The sequence below is a fragment of the Rattus norvegicus genome, chromosome 15 (genome assembly GCF_021556685.1).
Source record: "Rattus norvegicus strain SHRSP/BbbUtx chromosome 15, alternate assembly SHRSP_T2T, whole genome shotgun sequence".
NCBI classification, from domain to species: Eukaryota; Metazoa; Chordata; class Mammalia; order Rodentia; family Muridae; genus Rattus; species Rattus norvegicus.
In genome coordinates, this window is record NC_141548.1 from 38,736,613 (window position 1) to 38,749,601 (window position 12,989).

General features: G+C 44.7%; 1 protein-coding gene across 10 annotated transcripts in view; it reads right to left on the reverse strand.

Moving 5' to 3' along the window:
• The window catches only part of Tnfrsf19 (TNF receptor superfamily member 19), a 90,918-nt gene that overhangs the window by 42,330 nt on the left and 35,599 nt on the right, over nucleotides 1-12,989 (reverse strand). For all 10 annotated transcript variants that reach the window (XM_087585272.1, XM_087585269.1, XM_087585273.1 and 7 more), the window contains 1 exon segment: nucleotides 1,803-1,981. In XM_087585272.1, the coding sequence (XP_087441398.1) occupies nucleotides 1,803-1,981 (179 nt within the window).

Below are 12,989 nucleotides of genomic sequence, written 5' to 3' on the forward strand. Positions count from 1 at the left end.
GAAAGGGACAAAACCCGCCTACCGGTGTCCTTAGCCAGGAGAAAGAAACCATCAGGACCCAATTACAGCTTTGAAGTCTTAGGTTAAGTCGTCACACAACAGCGCCTAAATTCCAGAGAGGACTGACTCAATCCATAGCAGGGCTGTTCCAGCTTTCTCCATATTATTGTATGTAACGCTGCCACAGACATCAGTGCAGCAGATTTTTGCACACACAGCGATCTACAGATCTCTTGATCATAGGCCCACGCATAGACCTATAGTCTATGGTATCTGTGAATTTGACTTCTTGAGGAAACATCAGTTTGTTTCCTAATGTGGCCACCCATTTCACATTCCCACCAACCATACAGGAAGGTTCCCATTTCCCCACCTCCTACAAACACGTGTAACTGCCCATCATGGCTACTCCAGTGGGTGAATGGATGGGATTTGGGTCTGCAGCTCCCCAGACCCAAGCACCTTTTCTGCAGATTTGCCCTTCGCTTGTATTATTGGAGAAGCATACTCAAAGCCTTTACTCTTATTTTAAGTTGACTGTCTTTTTGAATTATTGAGTTGCGCGAATTCGTCATGTATTGTGGCTGGGACGACGGTGAATTAGGTGGTTCCCTCTGCAGAGACCCAGAACCCAAGGACCCACAAACATATATATGGGGTGGGAGGGTATGTTGTATTTCTTCAAAACTAAAAATTTTATGCCTCAAAGACACCATCCAGAAGGTGAAAAGCCAGTCACAGAACAGGTTGAAATGTCTGTGAATCCTGAATCTGCAAGAGATGGTTTAGGTGGTAGAAACATGGGTGCATGTGACCTCCCAGGGTGCATGCCAATGAGTCCGTGGAAGGCTGTCCCCATTTACACTGTCTCTTCTGCTCTCTCCTCTTCTACTCATTTCTCCTGCGACTCCCTGGGCCTCTTGGCAGACGTATGTAAGAGTGGGGGTACTGGACTCAACACAGAGCTGTGCATACAAGCAAGCACATTATCACCGAGCGACACCCTTAGTCCTCTCCTTTTTGAAAATACTGTGAGATGGTATTTTTCTTTCTTTTTTAAAACAGTGCTCATTCTTTTTAATATGTGCATGCTAAATATTCAATCTGAAGCCATGGTATGTACTGGGGATTTGGAAAGGAAGGGGAATTGTGGGACACTGGGTACTGGGCAGGCAGCAAATACGTTAGATGTGGTAAGTTGGAGGTGGCGTTTTTCAAACATTTATTTCAAATATCTATTTAGGGAAGGGGGTGTGTCATGGCATTCATTGGAGTGGAGGTCAGAGGACAATTTGGGGAGAGTTAATTTTCTCCCTCCACGGGGAGTCCTGGGATTTGAACACACGTGGCAAGTGTTCTGCTGAACCTGCCTCTTGGCCCAGATTAAGCCTTAAAAAATATATATGACGTAAACTCCGCATGGTCAGAAATCTCTGCTACTTTCTCCTCTGACCTGTTCTTGGGCAGGAGGGAATGCTCACAGCTGCGGCTTTTGTGGTCATTTTGGAAAGTACCATCTTTTGTAAGCTGCCTGCCAATTCCCCTGTCCTTTTGTCCAAGGGTTCCTGTTTCCTAGCTGGTAGGAACTCTAGGTTTGCAGGCCATGTTGGTGGGACTGCTCTGCCTTGTCTCCAGCGCCGGGCACAGAGTAAGCTCATGGGCTGCAGAAGGACTGAGACAAAAGTTCCAAACGCTGCCCAAACATCTTCAAGTTCTCACCACCGTGCTTTCAAGTTTAGCGGGAGTGGAGAAATGCCTTGGCAAACATTTAATTAAACAATACAGGAAATGGCCCAACTCACCCTGGCAAGCAGTCCCCGCAGACAGCATCACTGGTGTGCGAGCAGTTGGCCCTCTGAAAGCGGTTCACCAGCGCACAGTCCACGCATGGCTTACACTTCTGGAAGCCCCGGTCCTCCTTGAACCTGTGCGGCCTGCAGGGCACACACTGTGCATCCTCCCCGTAACCGAAGCCACATTCCTGTGGGGATTAGTGGGTAAAAGACAGCCATTCAGACTGCAAGCTTGAAAAAGAAGACACGTTTGGGATAAAGAAGACCCACCAAAGCCCGCCTTCCTGGGCACAAAGGTAGCCCTTTCAGCAAGTTCAAATGTGTCTTGCCTGCCTAATAATCTCTCTTGCGGCCAATCCAAGTGTGCTTAGCAATCCATTTTTCTCCAGAGGCGGGGAGCATGTGCATAAGAAAAGGTCTCCCACTGGGGCGTTAGGGCAGAATTGCGGCACTTTCTTCTCCCCTAATTAAGCCAGCCACGTGACCACTCAGCGGCTGAAGCCAGTGGACCATTTGGACACTAGTGTTCACCCAAGGCGGAAAATAAATACACCACTATTAATAGTGCAGCTTCAGAGGATAAAGGTGTGAGAGGTTTCAAACACCTTAGAACACTGACCGGATTAGCATTTCCTGTGGTCAGAAGGGTTTTGTTCAAAGAGAGCTGGGGTCACAAGCTAGAACCTAGGATCAGAGTTAGAGAGCCTGCTTAGCAAATAGGATGCCCTGGGTTCAATTCTCAGCACTGCAAACAAAACAAGGCACCTAATGGTTTAAAGCCTCAGTGTGATGTACACTGGGACACCGCACTGTTTTTTTACAGCAACGAGTTATATTAAAGACTCTTCGGCACCCAGACTTCCACAGTTCAAGAGCACAATGACGTATGGTGATCATCTATATGACTAAGACACAGCACAAAACCCAGGTTTTAGTTGTGTACTCGTGAGTCCATGAGGTTGGATGGAGAGAGAGAGAGAGAGAGAGAGAGAGAGAGAGAGAGAGAGAGCAGGTGAAGAGCAAAAGCCTCTTCCTTTTTCTGTGTTTTTTATATAGGCTGCCAGCACATGGCGTGGCCCACATAAGATCTGAATTAAAAATGAGTCTTCCCACTTTTAAATGATCACTTTTAAATGATCCTATTTAATCAAGAAAACCCCTCACAGGTGTACCCAGCCTCTTGGATTTTAGCTTGTTCCAAATATAGTCGAGGTGACAACCAAGAAGAGCTAGCACAAGTCCGCCCCTTGTCACCTCGACACAATCTTATCTCCTTATGTCATGCATAATTTCCAAATGAAAACAATAACCAGGTCATAATTACACCCTGCATGATATAACTATTCCACACACAATAACAAATGCATTATATATTTAGCCAGGTCATAATTACACCTAATCTGATGTAACTATCCCTCATAAACTGCAAACACATAATAAATTTTAAAACAGGTGGCAATGTCCCTTGAGGGACATTCTTTTGGTATCTCAAAACTTAAACAACTGATGTTCTCTTAATTGGTGTTATATTACATGATAAAGATATCAAGGAAAGAAAACTCAAATATCTGTATAAACACAGTCTTAACAAAATATGACAGGAACACTCGTGTCAATTACAATTGTCACTTCGGCAACTGGTCTCATGGGCTTAGCTGGTACTTACAACTGCCTTCCTCTATTACCCATTCTGTATTTCCTCCACCCTCCACAAGCACCTCAGCAGGTCTTGGATTTTTTCCTGGAGGAGTGACCCATACCTTCATTCCTGATGGGTCTGTGCCCTTTGTCATCTGGCCAGGATTAGGCTGTTGTACTTTCACATTGACTTTAATCACAGGACAAGGTGGCACCAAGAGACGCCCTAAAGGATTTCCTGCACTCCAGACATAACTTTTCCTACCTCCGTTGTAGAGAACCAATCTAATTTCCCCATGGTAATTTGGATCAGTTACCCTTCTGAACACTAGTATTCTTTTCTTATCCTGTTGGCTTAAGGGCATCAGAAGCCCACAGTGGCCAGGGGCAGTCTCAGCTTCCAGTTCAATGGAGTGTTTGTTGCGTTTCCTGGCAGGAGGGTTCCCTCCTCAGGGACCAAAACTTCTAGGCCAGCAGGTTGTGTGATCAGGAAGCAAAAATATTCCTGGTGGGTTATGAGGAGTAATAGTGAGTAAAACCATTCCCTTTCTACTTCTGATTCCTGGAACTGTGGATTCTGGCTATGGGAGAAACCTTACCATATATTGAATGCTGATTCAAAGCAAATACCACCCTCTGGAGAACCCTGACCCAGCCCTTCAAGTGCCACCACTTAATTGGCTTTGAAATTGTGTCTTCAAAAGCTCATTCCATCTTTTTTATGAGGCCATCTGCTTCAGGATGGTGGGGAACATGGTAAGAGCCGTGACTTCCATGATTGTGGACACACTGCCAGACTTCTTAGTCAGAAACAATACTGAATAACACCATGACAGTGGATAAAGCATTCTATAAGTTCATGGATGGTAGTTTTCACAGAAGCATTACATGCAGGAAAGGCAAATCCAGAACCAAAATAAATATCAACTCCAATAAGGACAAAGCATTCTTCTTTCCATGGAGGAAGCTGTCCAATGTAGTTGACCTAACACCAGGTTGCTGGCTGGTCACTCTGTGGAATGGTTGTTATACCTGGGGCTCAGAGTTAGTCTCTACTGTTAGTGTATTTGGCACTCAGTAGCAGCTGTAGCCAGATCAGTCTTGGTGAGTGGAAATCTATGTTATTGAGCCCATGTATAACCCCCATCTCTACCACCACAGCCCATTGAGCAATGGCAGGAATGGCTGAAAGAGGCCAATCATCAGAAAGACTCAACCTATCAACTTGATTATTGAATTCCTCCTCTGCTGAAGCCATCTTTTGATGAGTATTTACAATGGGACACAAGCATCTTCACATCCTTAGAAAGATCTGTCCACATACTTCTTCTCCACATGTCTTTCTCACCAATTTTCCAATCATGCTTTTCCCAAGTCACTGACAATCCAGCCAATCCATTGACTATAGCCCTAATCACTAACCACCAGTTAGTAAACAAGCACACATCTGGCCATTTTCCCTTCCAAACAAAATGTATGACCCTGTGTACTACCCAAAGCTCTGCTCACTCTGAATGTTTCCTTTTGTCAGTATCTTTCAGGGTTGTCCCAAAAAGGAATTGTAATGTGGCGGCTGTCCTCTTCTGGCCAATGCCTACATAAGGTATACAACAGGCAGGAGACCAGGCCCTAGTCTTCTTTTCCTCAATTAACCAATCATAGGCAAAAGTCCAGGAGGTTACAGTGGCATGCTTGGGTATAGACCGCATTATAATGGGAGTAGCATTTGGGTAGCTTCTTTGTGTAGCTTGCTTGTGCCTTCAGGACCTGCTTGGGCCCTATCATGTATCTACCACTTCAGTTTGATAATAGATTGCTGCTATGCAAGGTCTATTTGATGTCCAATAACACCCAGGTCAAGATGGGCAGCTCAGACTGCATGGTAGCTTGGTAGCCCGTTATCAAATATTCAGTTTTTACTAAGGCCCAATAGCAGGCCAAGAACTGTCTCTCAAAATTAGTTGTCTGCAGATGATGGTAGAGCCTTGCTCCAAAATCTCAAAGATCTCTCATGTAATTTGCCAATAGGAGCCTGGCAAAGGCTCCAATCCAACCAGCATCCTTATCTACCACTGACACAAGTACCATTGGGTCGAGAGGATCATATGGTCCAAGTAGTATAGCACCCTGCCCAGCAGCCTGGACCTGTTGAAGAGCCTGCTGTTCAAGGACCCTCTCAGAGTTAGCAGCTTTCCAAGTCACTTAGTGTATAGACCAGAGCAATAGACTTAACTGAGGCATGCGCTCTCTCTAGAATCCAAATAGACCCACTAAACATTGTGCTCCTTTCTTGGTGGTGGGAGGGACCAGGTGCAATATCCTTCCCTTCACCTTAGAAGAACTATCTCGGCACGCCCCACACCACTGGACTCCCAAGAAGTTTGGTTGGATTTATTTCTTATTCTGATACGTATATGAGTTACCATTGAGTTCAAAGTGGTTGCTATTTTCTGCTCACTTGGTCTAATCACCACAATGTCAATATAGTGCACCAATGTGATATTTTGTGGAAGAGAGAGAAAATCAAGATTCCTTTGAACTAAGTTATAACACAGGACCTGAGTGTTAATATAATATACCCTTGAGGCAAAAGTGTGTAAAAGTATCCTGCTGGCCTTACCAACTGAAAGCAAATTGCTTCTGGTGGTCCTTATGGACAGGTATCAAGAAAAAGCCATTTGCTAGATCAGTAGCTGCATACAATGTACCAGGAGATGTGTTAATTTGCTCAAAAAAGAACACTGCACCAGGTACAGCAGCTGTAATTGAAGTTACTGCCTTATTTGAGTTTTCAATAGTCAACTGTCATTCCCCACAATCCATCTCTCTTCTACACCGGCCAGGTGGGATGGGAACCACAACCCCTGCATCTCTCAATTAGTGCTGGTGGCACTAATTTCTCCGGTTCCTCCAGGGATTTGATGGCGTTTTTGATTCACTATTTTCCAAGGAGAGGCAACTCTAATGACTTCCATTTAGCCTTTCCAACCATAACAGCCCTCACTCCACAGGTCAGGGAACCAATGTGAGATTTCTGCCAACATCTAAGTGTATCTAACCCAATTATTCATTCTGGGACTTGGAAAATAACCAAAGGATTAGTTCAAAGACCACTGGACCTATTGTGAGTCAGACTTCAGCCAAAACTACATTAAACTTAGCCGGGCACGGTGGCACATGCCTTTAATCCCAGAAAATCTGATTGTTTCCTTTCTACCAAACGTACAGTTACCCTTGTAAGAGGCTACAGATCTGTCTTGGGAAGGCCAGAGAAGGCTAACAGTAAAACGCATGGGTATTTTATTAATATCCTTCCTCAGGGAACTTGGTCATCCTTTCAATCAAGGAGTTCAGGATCTGCAAACTAACTCATGTCTGCAAACTGGTTACAGGCTGAGATTCCCTTCTGCCATGATACAATGTAACCTTTCTTTCATTTATTTGAGATTTCCCCCCCACCCCCACTTATACAGAGGAAACCCCATGACTGACTAACCAATACCAAAGGTCCATACAAGTCAATGCACCATAAAAGTCACGTTGCCCATTATGTGTGAGGCCATTGTGGACATTGCTTTGTCTGTGTTGGCCATTACAATAACTACGATCACCTTGTCTTTGACCATTCAGTGCTGCTAACCGGCCCCTGCTACTTCAGGATCTGATTAAACCTATGGTATTGAATTTATCCAACTGAGCACCAGCATCTCCAGCCCTAAAGTCTAGTGCAAGAAAAAGGTTGATGACAAAGCTCTTCCAATCTGTGGGGCCTTTCTCAGCATTTTGCATCTTGGAGGATTAGTGAGGGGCGTGTCTCCTGGGCCTTCCCATTATGGAGGATTAGGTTTTTCACAGTGTATCCACTCTAGCATTGCAACCCCACCCCCCACTGTCCTTAAATCCTTCCTCAGCACTAACAGAATGGATAACAGGCATCTCCAACCCCATTTCAGCAGGGCCTCTTTTGATAAATGCTTTATCCAACCATTCAAACAAACTTTGACACCTTTTTTTTTTAACCATGCAAGTTTCCATACTAAACCTAGAATCTCCACTCAGAGAGCCCACATCAACAAACTCAGCCTGATCCAGCTTTTCCTTCCACCATTATCCCACACCCTAAAAATCCATTCCCACACATATTCTCCAGACTTCTGCTGGAATGAGTTAGCAAACTCATTGAGTTCTTTAGTTTGCCTCCTCCTGGAGTACATTTTCTAACTCGGAGCCTGCTTAGCCTTTGGTCTGGCTGTACATCTAGAGGAGACCCTTGGTGTTCCTGTGGGACATCAGTATGGTCATTCCTGGCTCTCCTTCAGGGAAAGTCACTACTGGTTTATCAGACAATAAGGATTAATTTCCTCAGTCAAAGGTGGGAAAGGCAGTACTTCAGGCTTGGTGTGAGAGTCCATCTTCTGCCGAGGGAGGATAGACTGCTTCCTCAGGTGGGATAAACCCTTGAGAATCTCAGCATCAATAGCGCCCTCCCACGCATCTCCACCCCACATCACAGGATCCCATTCTTTACCAACTAACGCCCCTACTTTAGCAACTGATCCCCTCCAAATGCTGGGGCCCCTACTTTAGCAACTGATCCCCTCCAAATGCTGGGGCATGAAATTTCTCTGTAATTCAGCCAACTTCATAATAAGGGTTTCTGGTTGATTTTCCACAACTCAAGCTCTTACGGCTGCAGGAGAGATTCTTTTGCCAGGGCACACGTGTAAACCTTTAGACCACGTATGTGTGTTTGGAGGTGGGCAATTTTATTGTTGACTTTAATTGTTGTCCTTCACCATCCTGGGATGCTAGAAATTGGTTAATTTTATCACAGAGCTCATTCATTTCCTTTGTCAGTTTATCCAGAGATGCTGGGAGCAACCAACCAGCAGCATCAGTTTGCCACAAACTGTTCCAAGTTTTATGTTCAGACTCACCAAATCCATTGCCTCTTACAATTGGCAAATCAGGATAATCCAATGCACTTGTCTCCTAAGTTTGTAAGTTAATTCACAACACGGGCTTTCAGTACTCTCTGAGTTTCCAGAAGCTTCAGTAACTGAAGAGGCTTCAGTAACTATAGGTGTTGGCGAATTGGAAAGCCTATTCCAGATACTTAAATTCATCTATATATTTCTGTTGCTTTAGAACCACTGCTGGTACCAAAAATCTGTATTAATCAAGATTCTCTAGAGGAACAGAACTTATAGAATAAGACACACACACACACACACACACACACACACACACACACACACACAATTTATTAGAAAGACTTACAGGCTGTGGTCCAGCTAGTCCAACAGTGGCTATCTACCAACAGAAGATCCAAGAATAGAGTGGTTAGTTAGCTGTTCAGTCCCTAAAGCTGACTGTCTCCACTGGTCTTCAGTATACAACAGAATCTTAAAGACGTAGGGTCTAATGCCAGGGTCGGAATGGACTTCCCAGCATGAATGAGAGCAAGCAGGCAAAACCAATGATGGAGCTTTCTTCTTCTGTGTATTTATTTAGGCTGCCAGCAGAAGATGTGGCCCAGATTAAAGATGGATCTTCCAACCTCAAAAGATCTGGATTAAAAGTGGATCTATCCGCTTCAAATGATTTAGTTAGGGGAAAACATTCTCTCACAGGTGTACCCAGACTCTTGGGCTTTAATTAGTTCCAAATGTCGTCAAGTTGATAACCAAGAATAGCCATCACAGTAAGTACAGCAGAGAACTATACACGTGACCCCACAGGGAACATCACCAACCTGCATATGGCACTGCTTCCCGAAGGTACCCATCCTCCACCACTGCCTGGTCATGTGCACATATACATGCTGTGATATCTCTAATTCTCAAAGTCCAGTTTTCCTAATACTTTGGCTATTGCCCTGTAGAAGGTTGGAAATCAGAGGCCGGGGTTTGCATGGTAAGGATTGGGAGTTGGTAGACTCATGTCCAGCCTGCCATCTATTTGAAACACACCACCCTGGTAATCTCATAAGGAAAATTTGCCTCTAACTTTAAAGCCAGCAAACTACTGGAGTATCTATTAAAAAAGAATCATGACTCATAGCTTTTATATTTTTAGTACATAGGTTAAAAATTGTGTCCAATCTGGTGTCTTTGCCCAGGTTCTCAATATAACTTAAAAAAATCTTAATTATGAAGGGGAAGTCCTAGCACCCTGGGTGCTTACTCTGTAAGAACTTCATAGAGCCACGCCCACTCCCAGGGATGAGCACTGTCACTGCCTGAGGGGACAGAGCTTTGGACAAGTGTTTGGTCTTGTGCAAAGCGATCTAAGTGATGTTGGATCTAAGACACCTTTGGCAGCCCAATCACGGTGCCAAAGGCTAGGCCTCAGAGTAAAGACCACTCACCCAGAACACTAGCCATCAGTATTTTGTGACAGGGCCGTTAAACTCAGAATCAGCTTACGGCCTGAGACGCCACCTTGCAGAGAATTCACTGACACATGTGGAATGATCCAGAGCAGGGACAAGACAAGATCTCTCAGGGCTCCAGTCTCTCATCTGTGTCCCTAAATGCTGGAATATAGGGTGCAGCCTGTGGGGAAAAGCCATTTGTCCATAAAGTGTCATCCTTAATTTTGTCTAAAACCAACTGAGCTTCACTTATTGGCCAAAAAAGAAAATAATAATAATAATAATAATAATAATAATAATAATAATAATAATAAAAATTAAACCTAAACCAGCCCAAGAGCAGATTGCCTGTGATAGAAGCTAGGCATTGAGGATGGGCAAAATCAACCCAGAATTCTCTAATTTTCACCTTCCCCTCTAGGCTACTACTGGAGCCCAAATGGCTTCTAACTGCCAATCAGCTTCCTGACTCAGCTTCCTACAGGGATTACGGTGCGATAGAGCGGGAAAAGGAGGAAAGTCCGTCGTCCATCTCTTCCCAGTGTTGGGGATTGAGGCCAGGGCCTCACATATGTTAAGCAAATACTTATCCCCGAGCTACATCTCCAACCCAATGGTTAGGTTTTATCTTCAGGAAGCATCTCACTAAGCACTCCCGGCTGCCCTTGAACTCACGAGGTTCCTTGTAGTCATCCATCAGCCTTGACTCTTCTATTGCCTCTTCCAAGATGATCCCTGAGCCGAGAGGGACAGGGGAAGCTATGGATGTCCCATTTAAGGCTGAGCACTTCCATAGCCTCTTAGTCTCTGTATGCTGACCAGTTGTGGCTTCTGCATTAACTGTCATCTCCTTCACAAAGAAACTTCATGGGAGTTGGAAATGAGCTGACTTGTGGGCATAGCCATATGTTACTGGGGCTGTTTTCATACTATGTCCATGTTACTATTAAGTAGCAAGTTCTCCCCTAGTGCCTATAACCTATCTAGATTCGGGTTCATGGCCCTGATAATGGTGTCAAGTATGGGTTCTGTCTCATGGCACAGGCCTTAAATGTAATAAAGGTGTTTGGTTACCTTGTGGTATCTCACAGGGTGAGATGCTTTTCTCCTCTGATATCATGCGTAGCGCCTTCTGGCAGCATGAAAGCTGGCTAATGGGGTGACTCCTCCCAGTCGGTGCCAGATTGATTTCACCATGTTTGATTCAAGCGTGTGTTGTCTTCAGCAATGGGGTCTACAGTCAAGTTCTAGAGGGTAACCATGAGCAGTGGTAATAATCTATAATGCTTAGGGGTCTGTGGGAACCGATTGGCCAATAACTCCAAAACTCCCTGCACTAGGATTTTTATTTTCTATCATGGGGTTATCCACTGCCCTTCTTGTTATAGGGTAACTCCATTTAAACTCCATGTGTCTGTGTATGATGTGTATATTTTAGGAAGCTTCCTCAGAAATGTTTCTACGACTTTCTCCCTTACCTTCCCATCCCCCACCTCATTTAATCCTTCTTGGTCCATTCTCTCCCCTCCCCCTCACATCACTGCATCTTATCTTCCTCCCTTGAAAGCGCCTCTCCCCCATGGCCTCATAAAGCTTCCTAACCTCTATGGGTATTCCAAATGAAACCCACATCTGCAGATTCAAAGCTAACATCTGTATATGAGTGAAAAATATGAGATGTTTGTCTTTCTGGATTTGGGTTGCCTCACTCAGGATGACTGTTTTCTAGCTCCATCCATTTCCCTACAAATTTCATTTTTCTTAAAAGTTGAATAATATCCCACTGCTTAAAAGAACTACATTTCTCATTATTCATTCACCAGCTGATGGGCATTTAGGCTGTTTCCGATTTCTGGCTGTTAGGAATAGAGCATCAGTAAGCATGGCTGGACAAGTGTCGCTGATGTAGGATAAAGCAGCCTATGGGTAGACCCCCAGGTAGGATAGTGGGATCAGACGGTGGATCTATGGCTAGCTTTGTTGGGAAACCACCACACTGATTTCCACAATAGCTGCATGTGTTTGCACATCCATTAGCAGAGAACGAGCATGCCCTTCCCTCACCCACGTTTGCTACTTTGTTGTTCTCGTCACCTATGCATTCTAACCGGGATAAAGCAGTCTCAAGGCAGTTTTGATTTGTACTTTTGGGGGGTGACTAAGGTCAACCACTCTCTTCATCTTGAGCACCTCAGCTACATGACGTTCTGAACCAAGCGCAGACAGAACCAAAAGGATGCGAAAACCCCACCATGATCTGAGGAACTAGTTAGAGTTTCTTTAAAGTTGTTAACAGAGACTGTCTATTGGCCAGCAGTGGTAATCCCCGATGCTTTGAAGTTTTTATAATTCTACCATTTATATAGTTCTGTGCTTGCAAGACAGTCTGTCCTCCTTGAAATCAGAACAATCACAGAGTTAGGCATTCAGAGGGAATTTCTTTGGACTGAGGGGTCTTTGCAGAAGGGCATTGTTCCGGATTTCGCTGTTTTGTATGGGGCTTGTGGCTGCACCTCGGACAGACTCCTCGTGTTTTCGCTGAGCACTTGTGTTGCTTAGAGCACCAGGAGCTGCAAAGGCTTTCCGTGAGTACAGAGGGACCTCCCCCACACGCAACTTCAGGGATCAAAGCGATGCACACGTGACATTCGGGGGCGGGTGCCGCATTGTTCACATGAGAAGCTTCCAGTCAAAGGCTCCAGCCTGAGCCTTTGAGTGTTTCAAAGTCAGGCTTTGATCCTTGCAGCCAGGACTGTCAGAGACCCATGTACAAGTTAGAACACGACAAGAAGGGGAGGAGAAAAGGGGAGAGAGGCGGAAAGAGGGGAAAGGAAAGGAGGGAGAATGTGTGTGTTAACTGGAAAGAAATGGGGGTTATTTTTTTGGGCCAGCACTGAAATGAGAATCGAAACAGGCATGATTTTGTACATTGGCTCTAAAACTGCATGAGTCGGTCGCCAACTCTACCACTTGTTGGCTAAGTAGTTCTGGGAACTCTGCTCCTCAGAGTTGTTGAGGTGGGAATAGTGATATCTACCCTACGGCATTGTTCTGAAGAATAAATGGGAAAACATATAAAGTCTAAATCAAGCACAGTGGGCACCCATTAAACAAATTACACCGATGGCTATTATTATTTTGGATTTTCTACAGACCAATAAACCAGATCTCCTGATTAAACT